We start from the raw sequence: 23,308 nt of genomic DNA, 5'->3' as shown, positions 1-23,308 counted from the left end.
CGTGCATTTTGATAAATATGCAAAGTTGTTCCCCTTAGAAGTTATGCCAAATTTCATTTCTTTGATGAACGTATAAGAGGGCTTGTTTCTTTACACTCTCCCCAAAGCATTGAGTTATCACTGGTATATTATTGATGTTTCTATTTGAATTTCTCTTTTTGAGTGAGATTGAGCATCTGTTAATATATTTAATGGCCACTTGTATTTCCTCTTCTGCAAACAATTATGTTCCTATACTTTACCCATTTAAAAATTGGTTTGTTGGTCTTTTTCTTACTGACTTTAGGAGTTATAAGAGATTTTCACTATGGGTTAAATAGGTTTTGTGAGGGTTAGAATGCAAGCCAGGTGATTATGTATATTATTTCTATGTAAAAAATATGTTCAGAGTTCCAGGCACCCCACATGCCAAACAATGAGCTTTTATCTCACTTCTGAATTGGGAGCTGCTTTTATTTCTGTCTCAATTTTTGCACCTTCTAACTGACTGGAGTAGTTTTTACTGATATGACTATGTACTGGGAAAACCCTAAAAGAAACTAATGATTAAACCAACTCAAACAATAAAAGAGTTCAGTAATTGGTAAGATGCAAATTGGTAAATACAGTAGCCTTCATGTCCACAAATAATAGCCAGTTAAAAGTTATAATGGTAGAGAAAGCACCATTTCAATAGCAAAAGAGAAGATAAAAATATTTAGAAATAAGTTTAAGAAAAGTGCAAAACTGATATGAGGAAAACACTTCTAAAAGGTGCAAAAATAGACCTTAAATGGAAAGGCACTCCTTATTCTTAGATATGATGACTGAATATTATAAAGACTTTGGGGCCAGGTGTGGTGGCTCACACCTGTGATCCCAGTACTTTGGGAGGCCAGAGCAGGAAGATCACTTGTGCTCAGGACTTCAAGACCAGCCTGGGCAACATAGTGAGACCCCATCTCTAGAGAAAAGTTTTAAAAATTAGCTGAGTGTGGTGGCTCACACCTGTAGTCCCCAGCTCCTCGGCAGGCTGAGGCAAAAGGATCACTTGGGCCCAGGAGGTCAAGGCTACACTGAGCCATGATTGTACCACTGCACTCCAGCCTGGGCAACAGAAGGGGACACTGTCAAAAAAAAAAAAAAAAAAAAAGAGAGAAAGTAAGAAAAAGAAAAGGAAGAAAACATGTAGGAACAGCCAGGAAAACACTGAAAGTGAAAAGCTATGAAGAGTCATTAGCCCTACCATACATGAAAACATACTATAAAGCCTCTAAATCTGAGACAGTCTGGTGCTATGAGTAAACAGACAGGCAAGTAGAATATAACTAACTGAAAACCTAGAAATAGAGCCAAGTATATGTGGAAATTAAGCATATGCTAAAATTGGCATCTCAAATCATTGGGACAAAAATGAAATTCCCTATGAATGGTGCTGAGACAACTGGCCAGCCATTTGGAAAAAGAAAAGGAGATCCATATTCCACATTGTACACAAAATAAATGCCCATGGATCAGGGATCTAAATGTAAAAATGCAACTATACAATTACTAGTAGAAAAAATGGGCAAAATTTAGTTTAACTTTTGTATAAGGATAGTTTAACTGTGACTCAGAATCCAGATGTAATCATAGAAAATATTGATAAATTCGTCTAATATTAAAAAAATTTTCCTAATCCCAGAACTTTGGGAGGCCGAGGCGGGCAGATCATGAAGTCAGGAGATCAAGACCATCCTGGCTAACACGGTGAAACCCCGTCTCTACTAAAAATACAAAAAATTAGCTGGGCGTGGTGGCGGGCACCTGTAGTCCCAGCCACTTGGGAGGCTGAGGCAGGAGAATGGCATGAACCTGGGAGGCAGAGCTTGCAGTGAGCTGAGATCGTGCCACTGCACTCCAGCCTGGGCGACAGAGCAAGACTCCGTCTCAGAAAAAATAAAAAAAGAGAAAAGAAGAAAAATAACTTTTCCATGTTAAAAACACCAATTTGACAGCTGACAAACTGGAAGAAAATATTTGTGATAAATACCACAATTAAAGGGGTAACCTGTGTAATATATAAAGAATTCTTAAAATTGAATGGGAAAAGACCAAAAAACCGATTGAAAACAACACAGACAATTCACAAAAGTGACATTAAAAGGGCCCTTCATCACATGAAAAAATGTTCAATTTTATTCATAAGAGAAAAGCAAAACCAAAATACTATACTGATATATCATTTCTCGTATCAGATTAGAAAAAAAAGTATAGTACTTTTAAAAAAACACTTAGTTATTTTAGAGCAGTTTTAGATTCACAGCAAAATTGAGAAGAAGGTACAGAGATTTCCCATATAACCCTTGTACCCACACATGCTTACATCCCCCATTATCAACATCCTCCACCAGAGTGGTACATCTGTACAGCTGATGAACCTACATTGACACAGCATAATCATGTAAAGTTCAATCTACTTTTGGGTTTATTCTTGGTGTTGTACATTCTATGGGTTTGGATGAATGTATAATGACATGTATCCACCATTGTGGTATCATAAAGAGTAGTGTCACTGCTCTAAAGCAGGGGTCCCCAACCCCCAGGCCATGGATGGTACTGTCCGTGGCCTGTTAGGAACTGGGCAGCACAGCAGGAGGTGAGCAGTGGGTGAGCAACCGGAGCTTCATCTACACTTGCAGCTGCTCCCCAACACTTGCATTATCGCCTGAGCTCTGCCTCCTGCCAGGTCAGCGGCGGCATTAGATTCTCGTAGGAGCACAAACCTTATCGTGAACTGCACGTGGGAGGGATCTAGGCTGCTCGCTCCTTATGAGAATCTGATGCTTGACGATCTGTCACTGTCTCCCATCAGCCTCAGATGGGACTATCTAGTTGCAGGAAAACAAACTCAGAGCTCCCACTGATTCTACATTATGGTGAGTTGTATAATTATTTCATTATATATTATAACGTAATAATAATAGAAATAAAGTGCACAATAAATGTAATGTGCTTGAATCATCCTGAAACCATCCCCACACCCCTGCTGCCCGGTTGGTGGAAAAACTTTCTTCCACAAAACCAGTTCCTGGTGCCAAAAAGTTTGGAGATTGCTGCCCTAAAAAATCCTCCATGCTACATCTACTTATCCCCACTTCCCAAACTCAGCAACCACTGATCTTGTTTACTGTGTCCATAGTTTTGCCTTTTTCAAAATGTCACACAGCTGGAATTATATGGTATGTAGCTATTTCAGATTGGCTTCTTTCACTTCATAATATGCATTTAAAGTTCCATCATGTCTTTTCATGGCTTGATAGCTCCTATTTTTTTATTGTTTAATACTATTCCATTGTCTGGATGTACTACTGTTTATCCTTTCACCTACTGAAGGATATCTTCATTGCTTCCAAGTTTTCGAAACTATGAATACAGCTGCTTTGTAAACATGTGTGCAGGTTCTTGTGTAGATGTAAGTTTTCACCTCCTTCAGAGTGATACCAAGGAGTGTGACTGCTGGATTGTAGGATAAGAATAGGTCTCGTTTTTTAAGAAATTGCCAAACTGTTTTCAATATACTACTCAGTTGCTAGTGATGAAAACTGGTACAACCTATACATATATAGAAATGAGGGGAAATAGAGTTAGAGGTATTCATTATAAACTCATGGTTTTATACATATGTTTAGATACAGTATGTGGGTGTGGTGTACATATAAACACTTCTATGTGTATGTGTGAGTGTGTGTGTATATAGTTCCTATCTTTGTCTTGAGAGAGATCCTAGAAGTGATGACAGCCCAGTAACAATGAGCACATCTAAAACACAGAGATTGGTTTCTAAATGTCATCCCTAAAAAGAATCAGGGTTCTGACCAGGCGTGGTGGCTCACACCTGTAATCCCAGCACTTTGGGAGGCCAACAGGGGTGAATCACCTGAGATCAGGAGTTCGAGAGCATCCTTGCCAACATGGTGAAACCCCGTTGCTACTAAAAATACAAAAATTAGCCAGACGAGGTGGCATGTGTCTGTAGTCCCAGCTATTTGGGAGGCTGAGGCAGGAGAATCTCTTAAACCCTGGAGGCCAAGATTGTAGTGAGCTGAGATTGCACCACTCCACTCCAGCCTGGGTGACACGGCGAGACTCTGTCTAAAAAAAAAAAAGAGTCAGGGTTCCTTGGAGAAATGTCTAATTCCAGGATTGGGAGAGGAAAAGTGCAAGCTGAGGCTAGAAAATCTCATTGTATCAAAATGTGTGGACATGCTCAAAGATTCAAGAGGACATGCCAAAAGGATATGAGCCAGATTGTAGGGGCTCCCACTGGCCAAAACAGAGAAAATTTGAGCATTGAAATAACTACAGTAAAGGATTATAGCATATTGATTAAAACAAGAATTCACGAGTTCATAGTGAAATAAATAAATGAGAAGGGAAAGTTCTTCCTTACAGTAGAAAGGCAACTCGTAAATACAGAGGAAATGAAGGAATTAGAAAATCAGCATTTGGTAGCCATCCTAATTATAACTAATTGAAACAAGAAGCAAGATACTAAAACTGGTAAGCAAAATAATGTGTGTGAGGCATAACAGGATATTTACATATTCTCAAATTATCTCTCCATAAAATATTTATTAATTACAAAAAGAAAATATTAACCTTACAATGAAGAAATGTTTACCCTAACAAAGTTATCCCATAAGAAAGCAATTCAGCATCATGTGCCTCTTAATAGGAAGCACCGAAAAACATACCACATCACTTTTTGTAGTATTCCTGCACAAATCCATAAACTCTATCTAATCGTGAAGAAACATCAAACTCCAATTGAGAGATTTTATAAAATAACTAGCTTGTACTGCACATTATGTGTTCAAAACATAGATGGAAAATAGAATTAACTCTTCTATTTGCACATTTCCAGAGCACTATTAACATATGCTTTTATTTAAAAAACATAGGATGTAAGAATCTGTGCAAGTTTAGCTAGTTTCAGGAGAAGTTGGTTAAAGGAGGAATTGTTCCTGCAGATTAGCACCCATCAATTATTTCTTCTTGATTTTTATCAAGGAGACCAGGGAGGAAGAATTATGGGGGAGAAAGACACACAAAACCACAGCGGAAATTCTCAGTCCTTCAAGGTCTTCTACAGGGTGTTTAAATGAAAAGTTCAATCCTTGACATAATGAGTCAAACAGTTCTTCAAAGTTATTCTTTGAATTTAACTAATGCTAAAATTTTCACTTTTTTCTGCTAAATTTCATTGATTCTACTAAAGTGCATATAACATAAACTAATCTACTTCATGCAAAGAAAAAAAGTGTTAAGTATGTAAGAGGCAAACATTTCATGTGTTACAGGATTCTTGGGGAAAAAAAGGCAAAATCATGACCCTCATACAAATATAAAATTGAATACATGATTTTATTTAACTCATTAATAAGGAAATTGGTAAGGTGTTAAAACCAATTCAAAGGACAATCCAAAGAACAGATCAGGAATACTAAAATGTGCAAGCGGAGGTGAAACTGTTTTCCTTGGTAGTAGTCGTGGAGGGGAAGGATTGTTACTCCGCTGGATGAAGTTCATTTGTTTATATATAAATAAGAATTATTTTCCATTGTTATTTATCTATAACTTATAAAGTTGTAAATAACTTCCACGGAATCAGACTCAACCTGGAAGGGTATGTTCTCTAGGCAATGCAAAAATTTTCCCCTACACCTGTTAACAGCTATAATATGTCCAGACAGAGAGTAGACAGAAAGTCTGAATGGCAACGGGAATCTACTGGTCATACGGCTAACTTCCCAATTCAATAAGCACGTGACTAAAGGATTTTTTCCTTCCACTCACAGATATTTCAGGCTAACTAGATACTGTGTGCTTCTTGGGGTCACTGCTTAGTGGAGGAGCCAGCTCTGAGTGGGGTCATATCCGGACAAGCGAATGAGCTATTATTCAATGACCACACAACACTCCAAATCCTTCCAGGGCAACTTGAAAGTAACTGCACCTTCCAAAGGGCACCGTGCAATCAGACTGTGTGTTTGGCCTCCTGTTTGCTAGTGGCGAGGAAGTGGCTTCATGGGTGTACACCACGCATAAATGAATGTGAAAGGCTATTTAGGCCTCTGCCTTTTCACCGTCCTCCCACCTGCCACAGGCTGGGCTCTTGTGCTAGAAATGACTTGCTAGCTAGACATTATGGTTCAGGATCTGAGTCAGAGGTTTAACCATTTATAAGCTTTTTTCTTATGGAAAAACTGGCACTAATTATAATGTCTAGCTGCCAGAGTTGTTGCAGGCTTTACAGGAGACGCGGGCTGTGAAGATGCTTTGTAAATTATGAAGCGTTATTAAAGAACACAAATTTTTTTTTTTTTAGGAAACCACGGTGCAAATTTCATTGCCGGGGTAGATAACAGGCCTTGGTGCCCTCCAAGCGTCAGCTGAGTTTCCAAGAAGCCGGGCAGCGGGCGCCCGCGGGTTCGTCTCTAGCTCCTCCTCCGCCACAGCGGCCGGGGGCCCGGGTCGGAGGCGGCGGGGGCCGAGCGCCCGACCTCGCAAGCCCACGGCCCGCTGGGGGTGCCGTCCCGCGCCGGGGCGGAGCAGGCCCCGGCAGCTCAGTTCCTCATTCTATCAGCGCTACACGGGGCTGGTGGCGCCACAGGCGCTGGGGACCGCGGGCGGCCAAGGATGGGTCCGCGCGGCGCGGCGAGCCTGCCCCGAGGCCCCGGACCTCGGCGGCCGCTCTTCCCCGTCGTCCTCCCGCTGCTGCTGCTGCTGCTGCTGCTGTTGGCGCCGCCGGGCTCGGGCGCCGGGGCCAGCCGGCCGCCCCACCTGGTCTTCGTGCTGGCAGACGACCTGGGCTGGAACGACGTGGGCTTCCACGGTTCCCGCATCCGCACGCCGCACCTGGACGCACTGGCGGCCGGCGGGGTGCTCCTGGACAACTACTACACGCAGCCGCTGTGCACGCCGTCGCGGAGCCAGCTGCTCACTGGCCGCTACCAGGTACGCTGCGCCCCCGCCGCCCGCGCCGCCTCCGCCCCGCCTTTCGCCTGCGCCCTCCCGCTCCTACCCGGCCCTTGAGGCCGCGAGCGCTAGCAGGCGGGTCTCGGTCTCCGGACCCGGTTATGGGCCCCGGCGACTTCTCGTCCCGACCTCGCTCCTCCAGGCCGGCAGCCCGCCGCGGCCTCTGCGCATGCCCGGCCCCAGCGCCCCGCGGACCCGCGCCCCTGCCGCCGGGTTGGGCGGGTGGCTTTGTCTTTCGTTTTCTGAAGCTCCGGGCGAAGGGGTTTATGGGAATGCCGGGTGCTGGGCGCCGCGGCCCGCAGGCGTAGCGGTCCTGAGGTGGGAGACTGGGGAGGGCGCGGGCTGGCAGCAAAGACGAGGGAGGAGGTAAAATGAAGGGGTGCTCTCCGTGGGTGCGACCCTGGCCCCTGGGAACCCAGCGGTCACGGGTTAGGAGTGTCCCACCAAAGATTATTTTTTCCAGGTTCTCAGCACCCCTGGAATGAAACTTGATGCTAGGTTGATTTTTCTTAGGCTGCTGACATTCCTTTCACATGTAACCTTGTGTTGAATTCTTCTGAGCATCTTCATTATCTCTTTAAAAGCTTCCCTTTAGGAACTGCTCCGCAGTTAACGAAGGAAATATAAATGTAGAGCGTGCATAGATGTTAGAAGGCTAAGAATAGCAAGAACAGTTGCATAGCATTTTGTTGTTTTTAAAGTGAATTATTGAAACAGCACATGAGGTAGTTGTCTTTATCCCCTTTTACAGACGAGGCAAGAAGCCTGTATAGGCTCGTTGGCATAAGAATCGCACAGCTAGAAAGTGGTCAAGGCAGTGTCTGTTGTGCTTTTCCTGCATCCACTGGTCGTCTCGGGCTTAGGAAATTGGCCTTTTTTCTCTTCAATCTGAATACGATTGTCATATTTCTAAGACCCTGAAGTTATTATGACCATATTAAATATAGTAAATGGGTACTGTTGGATACCACCTGCATGCCTCCACAGAGTACATATGCTGTTTACGCAACAAAAATATTTTCAGCTTACTGTGCTACTGACAGGGGATATATATTTGAACGTTGCCCTTGCAAGTATGTGTTCGCATAACCTTTCAGATCAACCGTAGCCTCACGTGGTCCTAAGATCAAGGGAAAGGAGGGCTTACTTGTGATAAAGGTATGCGCAGTGGTCTGAAGGCTTTTATAAAGAGGAAAGATTGGGTGTTGCTAAGGGTGAGAAATAGCTGTAGCCAAGATTAGAAATGGGAGTAAAGGATGCTTCCCTTCCCCATCCACCTTAGTATTTTTGGCGGTTCTGACCTTGGCGGCTACGTGTAATCAGGAATCCCCTTCATTGTGCAAATCTCACCCTGGACACTTTGTGGGAGTAAAGGGATGTGCCAGTAAAGAAGAAGGGAAAGGTGAGGTTTGCCCCAAAGGGTTCTGCATTTGCCCTGAAGTAAGAGAACTAAACTTAAATTGCAAAAGAATGGAAGGGGCATTCATTTCTCCAAGTTCTTCCCTTCCAAAAGACTTGGACAGGAAAGCAAATACCAACTTCAGAAACCCATTCCTGGGCCGGGAACGGTGACTCACGCCTGTAATCCCAGCACTTTGGAAGGCTGAGGCAGGTGGATCACCTGAGGTCAGAAGTTCGAGACCAGCCTGACCAACATGGCGAAACCCTGTCTCTATTAAAACTAAAAAATTAGCCAGGTGTGGTGGTATGTGCCTATAGTCCCAGCTACTCGGGAGACTGAGGCAGGAGAATCGCTTGAACGCGGGAGGCAGAGGTTGCAGTGAGCCGAGATTGCACCACTGCACTCCAGCCTGGGCAACAGAGCAAGACTCCATCTCAAAACCAAAATAAAACAAAAAACCCATTCCTGCAATCAGTTGCTTTTGTCCCCTAACATCCTCCCCCACCAGTCACCAACATGCAGTCTTGGAGAACAAACTTTAGTATTTAGAGTACCCCATGGTTATGAAGTAAAGGATGAGTAGAGAAGCTGGGCACTCTGAAAGGTTTAGAGACCTCTCAGTGTAGCTGATTCTAAAGCATCCTTGCTTCCCCAAACATTTTTTTTCTCCACTTTTCTCACCCACTTTATTCTGTTAGAGTTCATGAGACCCAAATAGATATTACCCAGGGTGAGCAAGTGTCCACTTTTAATGAAGTAGAAATTTCTGGGGAGGCTCAGGAGTCTCCTTCAGATACTATATGCTGATATTGTTCTGAGCACTTACAAGTGTTAACTCATTTGATTCTCACAACAACTCTATCATCTCTGTTCTATAACAAGGAAACTGATGCTGGAAGAGGTTAAGAAACTTGCCCAAGGTTGCAGGGCTAGTAAATGTTGGGCCAGGATTTGACCCAGGCCGCGTGACCCTAGGGTTGATGCTTATAACCACTAAGCCATATTGCCTACTCAAAATTATTAAAAATAACATCCCAAGGGCTGCTTCATACATACTGAATAATCCCTGTATTACCTTTGGACATTTGGGTCATTCCTAAACATCTCAATGTAAAGAATCAACCCATCATATTTCTGAGTTAGGAATGACCTATATTCCGTGTAAAATAAAAATAGATTTTATTTCTGAGTCATGTTATGCATCTAATTGTAGACAATAAAATGAAGGAATTTTTTGACTGTTTCAAAATGAGTTACTTGAAGGAAGTTGTTAAGAGTCGTATCTATGAACTTGGCAGTCATGCTTTAAGTTAATATTTACAGACCCCTTTCTCATAGTTATTTAACTTTAGAAAAGAAAAGCACAAGTTGATAAACAAGCCTAGACTGACTGGACTTTATATTCTCACGAAATCCTGAGTTTTAGTTTTTTTTTGGTTTAAGAAATTATGTATTGAGTAAAGAGGACTGGTCAGGAACTGAGATGTAGGTTTCAGTCTTGGCTGCGTCAGACTGTGACCTTGCTGGCCATCATTTCCACATCTGTGAAACAGAGGAGTTGGGCTGAACTCTAGACTTTGACTAGCTCTAAATTAATTTAACTCTAAGGCTTTTGTGTCCATTAGGGCGAGTTTCTAACTTGGCAAATGCACATTATCATACCTATCATACTAACCCCATCTACTGGTAGAAAGATTAATCTTGCCCAACACAAGGTGTCTTACAAATTGCGTGTACTACTTGTTCTGCTGCTAGGAACTTATTTAATCGGGAACCTGAATTCAGCCTTTCATATTGAGACATTTAATTGTTCAGAGCCCTCACAAATGAACTATTTTAAACGTGCATGCTATGGTGAAAAATGTGTAGGGACTGGGTACAGATTGGAGGCAATGGAGGAGACTAATTAGCAGATGGGGTAAGTAGTTACTGGTAAATTCAAGAACTAGAAATTCAGGTCTCTCTACACTTAGGCTAGGGGCCTTCCCACAGCCCTATGACTCATTCATTCATTAGTTGTAGTTGTGAAATCTTTAAAAAAAATCTGTATTTTATTTTTAAAATAGAAAATACATTCACATGGCTTAAAAACTTAAAAGCTGCAAAAGGGCTTACAGTGAAAATTTACACACACACACACTTCCTTAGACATCCAGTTCCCATCTTTGTAGACAAACAATGCTCTGAAATATATATTTATATATATATCATTTCTCTCTTTTTTCTGTATGAATGGTAACATACTCTTCGCACTGATCTGCAGCTCCTATTTTGTTTGTTTGTTTTTACTTAACATTTGAAATCATTCCATTTTGTTGACTAAAGATTATCCTCACAGCTTTTAGGGCTGCATAATATTTTGTTAAATGGATACATTGTAGTTTATTTAGCCAGTTACATACTGATGAACATGTAGGTTGTTTCCAGCCTTTTGATATATCAAAGAATGGTGAAGTGAATACTTTGTACATATGCCATTTTGTACATATTGGAACATATATGAAGAATAAGTTCCTAGAAATGGAATTTTCTGGGTTTAAGGGTAAATGCATTTGTAATTTTGATAAGTATTGCAAAATTGCATCTTAAGAGATTGTACCAATTTACATTCCCACTGGCAGTATTAAGTTATAGTTCACATCCTATATAATTTACCATTTTAAAGTATCTAATTCAATGGTTTTTTGTATATTCACAAGGTTGTGCAACCAATATTTTCATCACCTCGGAAAGAAACCACTCAACCATTAGCAGTCACTCTTCATTTCCTCATTCCACCAGCCCTTGGAAACCACCAATCTTCTTCTTATCTATGTGGCTTTACCTATTTTGGACATTTCATATAAATGGAGTACAATAGATGTCCTTTCATCTATGTTGCAGTATGTATTGTTCCCTTTTACGGCTCAATAATATTCCATTGTATGGAAATGCCACATTTTGTTTATACATTCATCAGTTGATGGACATTAGGTTGTTTGCACTTTTTGGCTATTATGAATAATGCTACTGTGAACATCCATGTACAAGTTTTTGTATGAGCATATTTTTTCAGTTCTTTTGGGTTAATACCTAGGAGTGAAACACCATATTGTTGCAGGACTTCTCCTTAGTTCAGCTAACGATGAGGTCCTTGTCTGTCCCACGGCCATGAAAATTCAGGCTCGCAGACAGCTTGAAGGGTGAGTAAAGCAGGGTTTTATTAGGTGAAAAGGAAAAAAGGGGGAAACGGGGACCCGCTGAAAGGTCAGAGTCCCTCCTACAGTGCTTCCCTCATCGCCCATTTGAATCCCAGGTGCCATAGGAAGAGGAGAGGCCAGACGCAAACCTCCGTGGCTCCATCCCAGTGCACGGTCTGGCTGGAGTTTTGCCAGGGACCCCCTCCCACCTGGCTGTCTTAGTATCATGTGGCAACTCTACATTTAACTCTTTGAGGAACTGGAAATTGTTTTCCACAGCAGCTATACCATGTTATATTTCCACTAGCAATGTATGTGGGTTTTAGTGTCTCCACATCCTTGCCAACACTTGTCATTATCTGTCTTTTTGATTATAGCCTTCAAGTCATCCTAGTGAGTAGGAAGTGGTATTTAATTGTAGTTTTGATTTTCATTTCCCTAATGACTAATGATGTTGAACATCTCTTCATGTCTTATTGATCATTTGTATGTCTTCTTTGGAGAAATGTCTACTCAGATCCTTTGCCTATTTTAAAATTGGGTTATTTATCTTCTCATTCTTGAGTTGTAAGCGTTCTTTATGTATTCTGGATACTATTAAATAAACCCTTATCAGATAGATTATTTGCAAATATTTTCTCCCATTCTGTGGATTGCTTTTTACTTTTCTGATAGTGTCCTTTGATGTAAACAAAAGTTACAAATTTTTGTGTACAACTTACCTATTTTTCTTTGGTTGCTCATATTGTTGGTACCATGTCTAAGAAACCATTTTCTAATCCAAGATTATGAGGATTTACCTCTACGTTTTCTAAGTATTTTATAGTTTCAGTTTTTACATTTAGGTCTTTGATCCATTTTGAGTTCATTTTTATGTACGATTTGAGGTATGTAGATGCATGTAGGTGTCCAAATATTTCAGTGCCATTTGTTGAAAAGGGTATTCTTTCCCCATTGCACCCTTTGCACCACTGTCAAGACTCAATTCACCATAGATGTGTGACTTAACAATTCTATTCCATTGATCTATATGCCTATCCTTATGCCAGTGCCTCACTGTCTTGATTACTGTAGCTTTGTACTACAAAGGTTTCAGAATTAGAAAATGTGAGTCTTCCAATTTTGTTATTCTTTTTCAAGATAGTTTGGCTATTCTCACCCCCTTGCATTTCCACATAAATTTTAGGATCAACTTGTCCATTTCTATTAAAAAAAAAAGAGAAGTGGAATTTTGATAGAGATTTCAGTGATCTGTAAAACCATTTGGCGAGTATTACTACCTCAACAATATAACTCTTCCAATTTAAGAATATGAGATGTCTTTCTGTTTAGTTAGAGGGCTTTTTTTTTTTTTTTTTTTTTTGAGACAGAGTCTCGCTCTGCTCTGTTGCCCAGGCTGGAGCACAGTGTTGGCTCACTATAACCTCCACCTCGTGGGTTCAAGCAATTCTCCTGCCTCAGCCTCCTGAGTAGCTGGGACTATAGGCACCCACCACCATGCCCACCTAATTTTTGTATTTTTAATGCAGATGGGGTTTCACCATGTTGGCCAGGCTGGTCTTGAACTCCTGACCTCAAATGATCCACCTGCCTTGGCCTCCCAAGGTGTTGGGATTATAGACGTGAGCCACCACATCCAGCCTATTTAGGTCTTCTTTAATTTCTTTCAGCAATGTTTTATAATTTTTAGTAAGCATTGCACTTTGGTTAAATTTTTTCCTCTTTTACTATTTTCAGTGGTATTGTAAATAGACTTCCTTTCTTAATTTTATTTTCAGTAGTTCATTGCTGTTGCATAGAAATGCAACTGATATATGTACGTTGATCATTTTGCAACCTTAATGAACTTATTAGTTCTAATTGTGTATGTGTGTGTGTAATCTTTAGAGTTTTTTAGTGCAAGATCATGTCATCTGCAAGTAGAAGAAGTTTTACTTCCTCCTTTCTAATCTAGAAACCTTTTATTTCATTTTCTTGCCTAATTACCCTGGATAGGACCTCCAGTGCAATATTGAGTAGAAGTGGCCTGAGTGGACATACTTGTCTTGTTTCCAATCTTAGAGGGGAAGCTTTCAGTCGATCACCATTAAGTGTGATATATTCATTCATTCTTTCATTCAACAAATGTTTACCGAGCAGCAAGTTATGCCACTGTACTCTGGGAATCTCTTGGTGCTTATAATCTGAAGGGGGTGAGGTAAGGAGAAGGAGTAACCAAGAGGGAAATGAAATAAATACAAACAGGCCAGGCGTGGTGGCTCATGTCTGTAATCCCAGCACTTTGGGAGGCCGAGGCAGGCGGATCACCTGAGGTCAGGAGTTTGAGACCAGCCTGGCCAACATGGTGAAACCCTGTCTTTACTAAAAATACAAAGATTAGCCAGGTGTGGTGGTGCGCACCTGTAATCCCAGCTACTCGGGAGGCTGAGGAAGGAGAATTGCTTGAACCCCGGAGGCGGAGATGGTAGTGAGCCGAGATTGCGCCACTGCACTCCAGCCTGGGCAACAGAGCAAGACTCCATCTTGGGGGAAAAAAAAGAAAGAAATACAAATAATTAAGTAAGGTGAATTTAAATAGCATGATAATACATGTGGAGAAGAAAATAAAGTAGGTCAAGTGATCTTGACTCAGGAAGGTGTCTTCAAGGAGGTAGTATGAGCAGAGGCCTTAATGAAGGGAGTCAGCCATGCACACATCCTAGCAAAGTTTAACGTGGAGGAAGGAGCAACAGAAGCAAAGCCCTTGAGGCTGGAATGAGCTTGTTGTAAGAATGAGATGGTAGCTGAGTGAATGAGGGTGCCAGAGGCAGGCCAAGAGCTAGAGGAGGCAGGCTGGGTCTCCCTGGGTTTAATGCTGCCCACCCATTAAAAAGTGTTAAAACTTGAACTTTTTTTGTGTCAGTTTTTATAGTAAGGTTACATTGAGGCTGTTATACACTAAAAAACATTTCTAATCTAACAGTGTTCCAAATGGATATATTTTAAGGAAATACAGTCAAGTGCCATGTGGCATTCTTTGGATACATGTAATTCCAATTAGAATTAATTGTACATATTCTCTCTTTTTCTTTAAAAGAAATAAGCTTGGCTGGGTGCTGTGGCTCATGCCTGTAATCCCAGCAATTTGGGAGGCTGAGGTGAGTGGATCACTGGAGTCCAGGAGTTTGAGACCAGCCTCGGTGAAACTCCATCTCTATAAAAAGTTAAAAAATTAACGAAGTATGGTGGCAAGTGCCTGTAGTCCCAGCTACACAGGAGGCTGAGGTTGAGACCGGGCAGGAGGAGGTAGATGGCAGGAAATTGCTTGAGCCTGGGGAGGCAGAGTGTGCAGTGAGCCAGGATGGCGCCACTACACTCCAGTCCAGGTGACAGAGTGAGACTCTGTCTCAAAAAAAAAAAAAGTAACCTGTTTTTAAAATAGTCTCCAGGAAATACATTCAAAAGCTTCAGATATAAAAGATGTAAAAAATATAAATATATAGATGAGGATCTTTTCATCCCGTCTCCCCACCTTCCTTCCCATAGGCAGCTCCTGTTTATTGGTTTCTTGATATCGCTTGAAGGCATGTTATGCATATGAGAAAATAGATTTTATATTTATTTTCCCCTTGTTTAAAACCTCAAGATTAAAAATATTAATTTAAAAATTCTCTAGCTTTTCTAATAGAATTTGTGTACAGCATTTAGTTCAAATAGAAAACTTAATATTACTAATTTTCCATATTCTTACAAATTGACTTTATTCAATACAAAATATTCATTATACCTTTGTTATTCCTAGTACACATTTTAATTGTGATAAGTGGTTCTGAGGTCTGACTTCTCCATTAGATTGCCTTGTTTGTCTCTGGGCTAAAGAAGCACTCAGTGTTGGACAATTAAATGATCGAATGTGAGAAGCACTTTTATGCAGTTCCTGAAAGAGCTCACCATCTTAATTAAACTGCTTCAAATTGCCATGTCATTTCTAATCCCTTTACTTCTTTTTTAAGAAATTGAAAAGATTAAAGAGTAAGAAAGTGATAGGCCTTAAAGAAAAACACTATTCTGGGAAAAAAGTTAAGAAAAGTAACTGGTCCTCAACTGGGAATGTCCTTACCTTGGGTACCAAGGGGGCCACTCCACCAGAACTCCATAAACCTTGGCACAGAATAGAAGCAATGAAAGATGACTCCAAGGTTTCATTCTTAAGGGATCTGAACCACATTTTTCTTAATCGCACTGATAAATGGACAAGACATTTTCACGGCTTTTCACTCACCCCTGAGGCGGAACCTTGGACAGGAAATATAGGAAGGAGGCTGTGCTGGAGCATCGTGGGTAATTTTTGACTTTTGCTTCAAGTTTGCTTCAAGAAGGTGAGCAAGAAAGATGCATGCTGCAGGCAGAAGAGGGCATGGTGGTGCAGGCGCTCTGCCTGAGCATGCCCTCCCTTTCCTGCTTCTTGTCCTCCTCGCCCTCACTGTCCTGCCTGCTCCTCATCTGCTGGCCCCTCAGTGGACTCCAGCCAGTGGTCACCTCTCCCTGGGCTTTAAGGTTCAGAAGTGGGGTACAGGAGAGTGCAGAGCTGGAATAAATGTGTACTGGGTGCAGGGATTGGGGAAAGATGCATGTCTCAAGGTGGGTGCTCCTAGAATCCCCTGGCAAAGGCACAGGAGGAGGGAGCTGTTAGAGGACCATGTAGCCCTGAGACCATGGTTGCCTCCTAAGAGAAAACAGTGTCTTTATTCCTGTGCTCCTTTAGGGGGAGAAACAAAGGATGCATTAGCTCTATAGGGACAAGCAAGATGGCCTCACTAAAGCACAGCAGAGCCCTGGGGTGAATTTCATGGGTTTGCTAAAGTCCGGTGTCCTTCCTAAGCCTAGCCAAATCCAAGAGGCATTTTCCCAGGAGGGAAGGGGAGTGCGGAGGCCTTATTCCGCAAACATTGCAGCTATTTTAAAGAAACAATTCCAGATTTTATATCTTTTACCTGCCAGGAAATTGCAAATGAGGAAATAAGGAAATAAGTTTGGAGCTAAGTGGAATATGACCAATTGAGTTAGAGGATTTTCTGGTTGCTTGATTTACGAGGTTTGTCATTTCAGGAATCACTTTGAGCGTAAGCTGTTGCTCTCTGGTCATTATCTTTTGTTTGCGTTTCCTTAATCATATCACCTTTTGAGAGATTCCTTTCCCTCAGCTTTCTTCATATTTTCCTTCCTTTTCCATTTGGGCTTTCTTTGGAATTATAATTTAAACAGAGGGAGGCACTGAAACCCTTTCTGACTTGTTTATTCTTTTTTACAAACAATATCCCTTTGTGGGTTTAATCAGAGATTTGCAGTCTTTACTAATCAACACCAAAATAAATAGACTCTTAAAACTGTCAGTGACATGGGCCAGTTCTGCAGCCTGAGTCCTGAAGGGCCAAGCCAGATGGCAAAGCCAGGCCCCTAGCACACATAATGCGTGTCTGTAGCTCTTGGCTTCAGCAGCATGGGCAGCTGACTGCTTTTTAGATGGCTTCTGTGGGGAGGGAGCAGATTTTCCACTATCTGTTTGTTCTTTGGGCATCTCCAGGAATAAACCCTAAGGTGGCACAAGTGTTACTTGACCATGGTTAAAACCTGCCGTGTACTATCCGAGGCACAGGCTAGAAATTCTGAACTCCTGCTTTGCCACCAGCATGTTCTGTGATTGCGTTCTGATCATGAAGCTTCCCGGTAGGCTCTCTGGTGTATAAGGTGGTGGGGTACAGTGGCCCATTTTTCTGAATTTTTAAGTACTGCAGCAGGAGGTATTGCACACATATGTGGGCACATAAGGATATGAGTTCATTTCGCTCAGACCAGACTGACTGGACAGAACCTCCCTTCTGTTCAACGGGATATTATCTCAACACTGTTGAGGTGAGGAGAGAAAGAGCATCTATCGCCTTCTGTGCAGCAGTGGTTTGCTTCGCTCTTGGGAGAGTTTGAGTGTAGCTGAAATATTGTGCTCTGAACTCCCATATAGATAACTAATCGATTGACCGTCTGGACCTCTGAAAGGGGAATTGAAAGAGATTCTGATGTGGGAGCTGCCATCTTCCTCTCCCCCAGCAAGAGATTGGTTTTTCTCTTTTAAGCTCATGAGACTATACTGCAAGGATCTCCTAGGTGTGCAGAAGACAGAATAACACACTGGACCAAATAAATTGTTACGTGCAACCAATATGTAAACAAGGATCTCTCAGTTATGTCACAGAGCTTAGAACAAGCCAGGTCCTCCACTGGATTTGCAGACCTTCTGCCTTTGTGGAGAGGATTTTTTATGGTCAAGTAAAATCTTAGGAGAAGTCGTTTTTTGAGAGAAGATTTGGTTTAATGAAGAGGAGACAGCCACACGTGGTAGAGGGAGGTAACCCCTTGGACTTTAGTATATTACATGTAGAACCTTCTCCATTCACATACACTTCTTTGGACATTACAGATGGTTGTTAGAATGAAATTGTTTTATATTCTGTTGTGTTTATCAGGGCACTCTTATTTTTTTCTTTTGATTCCTACTGGTGCCCGGTTGCCTTCCTGCCCCATGCAGCATGGCGTGGCTCTATAGTTCTGTGCCAAAGTGCTGGGTTGGAACCAGTTTGACATTTGCCTGTTTACTGCTTCTCTACACATTACAGCTTCCTTCCTTCAGATAGTGTTTGAACAGACCGAAAACATGTTTTTGGATGTCATCCAGGGTTTGGTTTCTGCTTCCCAATAATGCCATAAAAATGCTCCGTCAAATAAATTCTCAGGAACTGAAAAGAACAGATTCCCTGCTCCATATGATTGTCAATAATGGAGGCAGGCTTCAGCTGACCACCTGGCTTGGTGCCCATGGCTTAGGAAAACCAAATCGCACAACATCTCTTGGCACTGCTTTCTAGCAATCAGAGTTAATTCTCTGCATGTGATGGATGAGCTTTCCATTTAAGGAAATTTTCACAGAGCATTTATCTCCACTGGGGTTTTTGGATTCCATAAAATATTATCTTTACTTATCCTGCCTGGTTGCCAATTAGCATACTATATGCTATGAAGTTTTTGAGTCGTAGGGTCAATTTTCTCTTCAGTAAGCTTCCAGAATTAACCATGGAAAGAATACTTATTTGATTTGGGGTGTGTATGTGTGTGTGTGTACTCACGCGTGCACATGTGCTAAGAGGAATGCTTCCTTTTCCCAGCCTGGATATTACAACATCCTTATCATTCAGGGTCCCAGCTGGAAAGAGGTGGCACATTCAAATTAGGGAGGGTTTATTTACAAAGGGACTATTTTAAAAGGTGTGAATGTGTGGGGCAAAATGCTAGGGATAGTGTAGTAATCCAGTAGAGCTGTTACTACTCCTAGACCAGAAGAGAAGAAAGGAAGGGCCAGTTACCACAACCTAGAAGGAGAGAGGCAGATAGAGAAAGAAGTCTGCTTCCAGAGTGACCTTCGGTAGAGAGACTCGTGTAGCCAGGCTAAGCAGCTTGTCAAGTGAGGCCATGCACTCTCCTCTTTCCCTCTCACTCCTGCCAGGACTCCCCATTGGCTAAGCCCAATCAGAAATCAGAAGACAAGTGTCCTTTGACTTGATCCTCATAAGTCAGCCTCCTAGGGCAGAGAGCAGGACTGAGAAGGCAGCGTGGATGTGAAGGGCAAATGGAGGTATCTGACACATATCCCAATGTAGGTAGGTGTCTAATTATTTCTAGGAGAGGCATAACAATCTCAGTAGAAAACTTAAACTTTTATTTTTAAACAGTTTTATTGAGGTATGATTGACATACAACAAACTGTACACACTTCAAGTATACAATTTGATAAGCTTTGATAGGTATATACCTGTGAAACCATCACCACATCAAGATAGTGAACTTAACCATCATCCTCAAGATAAACCCACTTTAAATTAACACAAGATATTCCATGTGGTTCTTTTAGGAGGATGTGGAAAGAGATCATGCAGTAAAGCAATAGCAGGTGCAATTCCTAACTTACTAAAGTTATTGAAGTTAGTGAGTTACTGAATGAAGTTACTGCCCAGGGTTACAAAGCTCATTAAGTGATAAAGCTAGGATGGGATTTAATCCTCTGAGCCTTGTGCTATTCTGCTTTAAATTGTAAGGCAAATAAAATACCCACAAACACTTATAAAAAATCATTTGTTGGCAACAAATTTCTTGCTCTCCACCTTATAGCTGATGAAGGGATCAGCCATGGCCTGGGTTGAGAACTGGCACTCTTACCTCCCGTGTCCCCAGAGCCTGTTTATTCTATAAATCAAGAGCTCCCAGTGCTGGGGAAGGCTGGTGTCTGGTGCAGAGTTGAATTTGAGACCCCAGTCCCACTTCCTACAAAGAAGAGCACTTCCCTGGCTAAGCCAGGACAAGGAGGGAGGAGGTGTCAAGTTTTAGGGAAGGGTGGGACTGGGTAGACAAGGAGGGATACCCTGTCATGCCGCAGCAGGGGCTACAGTGGCACCCACCAGCACAAGAGCTGTGACAGGGCCACACTGGGTTCTGGGCGGGCCTTTTGAACTTGTCTAGTAAGCTCAGGTCTCAGGGCTTTTGAAGTTTTTATTCCTTAGGTCTGGATTGCTCCTACCCCGGATTTCTCCAAGTCTCACTGCCTCACTTTATTCTGGTCACTGCTCAGGTATCTCCTCTTCAGAAAAGGTTTCTTTCTTTCTTTCTTTTTTTGAGACAGGGTCTTGCTCTGTTGCCCAGGCTGGAGTGCAGCGCAGTGGTATGATCACTGCTCACTGTAGCCTCGACCTCCCAGGCTCAAGTGATCCTCCCACCTCAGTCTCCTCAGTAGCTGGGACTACAGGCACAGGCCACCATGCCCTGCTAAGTATTTTTATTTTTATTTTTAGTAGAGATGAGATCATCACATGTTGCCCAGGCTGGTCTGGAATTCCTGGAGTCAAGCTATCCTCCTGCCTTAGCCTCCCAAAGTGTTGGGATTACAGGGATAAGCCACCCCGCCTGGCCCAGAGAAGTTTCTTTTGCCACTCTATCGCAAGTGCCACCTCTGTCACTGTCTACCTCTCTTTCTTTACTTTTCCTCATGGCAATGATCACTATTGGACATTAGAGTATCAGTTCTCAAACTTTTTGGTCTTAGGATCTTTGTACTTGCTTAAAAATTATTGAGGACCCCAGGGAGCATAGATTTAAGTGGGTTGTTACCATTCAAAATTTGCCATAAGTTAAAACAAATTATAAATTATTTTTATTCAATGAAAAATAGTAATAAACCCACTATACTAACATAAATAACTTATGAAAAAGCTCTATTTTTCAAAACCAAATAGTTAAGTGAGAAGAATGGCGTTGTTTTATATTTTTTGTACATCTTTTCTACTAATAGAAGTTTGGTGGGTTGTTGTATCTGCTCCTGCAGTTAACCTGTTATGATATATTATTTTTGGTAAAAGTTGTAGAAGAAAAATCTGGCCCCACGTGTAGCTGGAAAAGGGAGGGCTATTTTAACATCCTCTTCATATAATTGTGGGTATTCAATTCAATATTACACCCAAAGTTAACAAGTGATCATTGCTTAAAGTTTAGTTATGGACCTTATGCCCTGGCATACTCGTGTGAGCCACTCCCAAGCAGCAGTCAGATGGTGGCTTTTTATAAGACAAAGTTGAACACTGTCTTTTGAGATTATGATTTACATAAAGTAGAATAAAAAATGCAAATAATCGTTTTATTATACTGTTAAATAACGCAGCCAGGCATGGTGGCTCATGCCTGTAATCGCAACACATTGGGAGGCCAAGGGGGGGGCAGATCACCTGACGTCAGGGGTTCGAGACCAGCCTGGCCAACATGGTGAAACCCCATCTCTACTAAAAATACAAATAAATTAGTTGGGGGTGGTGGTGGGTGCCTGTAATCCCAGCTACTTGGGAGGCTGAGGCAGGAGAATCGCTTGAACCTAGGAGGCGGAGGTTGCAGTGAGCCGAGATCGCGCCATTGCACTCCAGCCTGGGCAACAAGAGAGAAACTCCATCTCAAAACAAAAACAAAAACAAAACCACTTGTAAAAAAATCACCAAGTTTTCGAAGACTACAGAAATGTCTTCTAATCAAACACCAACTTCTTGTGTGCCCAAAATTGGAACACTTTTTTCTTGATAGAGTCACACCACATATTATTGCTACTTTTTTTGAGGCAAGAAATAACAAGTTAATGGTTTCTAACATAGTGCCTTGATAAATGTTGAAAATATCTGTTTGTTGGAATGGTTTTATTTGTCTTTCAAATCCTGTTTATGTCCACTACTTCATTTGAATAAGAGAATTCTGCATTTCAGAAATATCCTCAAGCCAGTACAGGAATAGAGTTAAACATCCAAGTCAACAGATATGATCAGTAAGGTGGAAGTCCATTTTATCTGCTTGTTCACAATATTTCAATGTCATTAATCTATAATTTTATGTTTATCTCTGTAAGATCCGTACAGGTTTACAACACCAAATAATCTGGCCCTGTCAGCCCAGCTGTGTTCCTCTGGATGAAAAACTCCTGCCCCAGCTCCTAAAAGAAGCAGGTTATACTACCCATATGGTCGGAAAATGGCACCTGGGAATGTACCGGAAAGAATGCCTTCCAACCCGCCGAGGGTTTGATACCTACTTTGGTAATGGAAATGCACGTTTCTTTAACAACTCAGACTAACTGCAGCCATCTCATAAAACACACCCAAGTGCAATCAAATGAAATAACTGGAAATTTGAACACAGAGTGAATCAGTCGGCACTGCAATAGGGCTGCTTTCTAATGTTACCTCTGTAAACAGGGCTCTGTGCTGACCTTATGGTGGGCAAGCCCATTACCTTTGTCGGAGTTCTAAATGCCACCTTAGGGCCTTGCAAGTGTTTACTGTCCACGTTGGAGACCGCTGTACTCTCAGACAGCCTTATTACCAAAAAGGGATATGGATTGATTTTTATTTTTGGTTTCAGGCAAAACCTAATGTAAGAATATTTCCAGGCCGGGCGCAGTGGCTCATGCCTGTAATCCCAGCACTTTGGGAGGCTGAGGCGGGCGGATCATGAGGTCAGGAGATTGAGACCATGCTGGCTAACACGGTGAAACCCTGTGTCTACTAAAAATACAAAAAAATTAACCGGGCATGGTGGCACTTGCCCATAGTCCCAGCTACTCAGGAGGCTGAGGCAGGAGAATGGGCATGAGCCCAGGAGGCGGAGCTTGCAGTGAGCCGAGATCACGCCACTGCACTCTAGCCTGGGCAACAGAGCAAGACTCTGTCTTAACAATAGTAATAATAAAATAAAAAATGAATATTTCCTTCACAAAAGTTTGGTGTGTTTTTTTCTCCTTGTGGAATGTATTCACAATTTTTTCTTTTTTTTTGAAGGGGGTGGGGGAAGACTCTTCCATTGGCATCCTTCCATCTGTGAAATCTGTTTTTGCAATCACAAAGTTGGGGAAGATAGGTTTTAAAAAGTAAAGGAAAATGAGGAGGCCAAATAACAAATGGTAATAAGAAGGATAATAAGAAATAATATATAAGTATTTTATAAACTTGATAGCCCTATGAAACTAAATGTGAAACCTAGAGTTTGTTTTAAAATATGCCCTCTTTAAACCTGTAATAACCTGTGCCTTAATTAATAACCTGTGTATCTTGCCAGTAGCTATATATCTTTCTTTCAAGTTCTTTTTATAGTGAGCTATCTGTTTAGCTATTTAGCT

The 23,308-nt window shown here is 41.8% G+C and overlaps 1 protein-coding gene across 3 annotated transcripts in view; it reads left to right on the top strand.

Annotated features, from left to right (window-relative positions):
- Window positions 1-4,140: 4,140 nt before the first annotated feature.
- The window catches only part of ARSB (arylsulfatase B), a 197,809-nt gene continuing 178,641 nt past the window's right edge, over window positions 4,141-23,308 (top strand). For 2 of the 3 annotated variants that reach the window (XM_030800486.1, XM_030800480.1), the window contains exons 1-2: window positions 4,141-6,978; window positions 22,043-22,229. In XM_030800486.1, coding sequence (XP_030656346.1) covers window positions 6,661-6,978; window positions 22,043-22,229 — 505 coding nt within the window. In that variant the 5' untranslated portion in view covers window positions 4,141-6,660. The remainder of the gene's footprint in view (window positions 6,979-22,042; window positions 22,230-23,308) is intronic. The other variant, XM_012505247.2, reaches the window with a different exon arrangement.

The sequence above is a fragment of the Nomascus leucogenys genome, chromosome 2 (genome assembly GCF_006542625.1).
Source record: "Nomascus leucogenys isolate Asia chromosome 2, Asia_NLE_v1, whole genome shotgun sequence".
NCBI classification, from domain to species: domain Eukaryota; kingdom Metazoa; phylum Chordata; class Mammalia; order Primates; family Hylobatidae; genus Nomascus; species Nomascus leucogenys.
The sequence above is the reverse complement of the archived record's forward strand: the minus strand, read 5'-3'. Positions and strand labels throughout refer to the sequence as shown.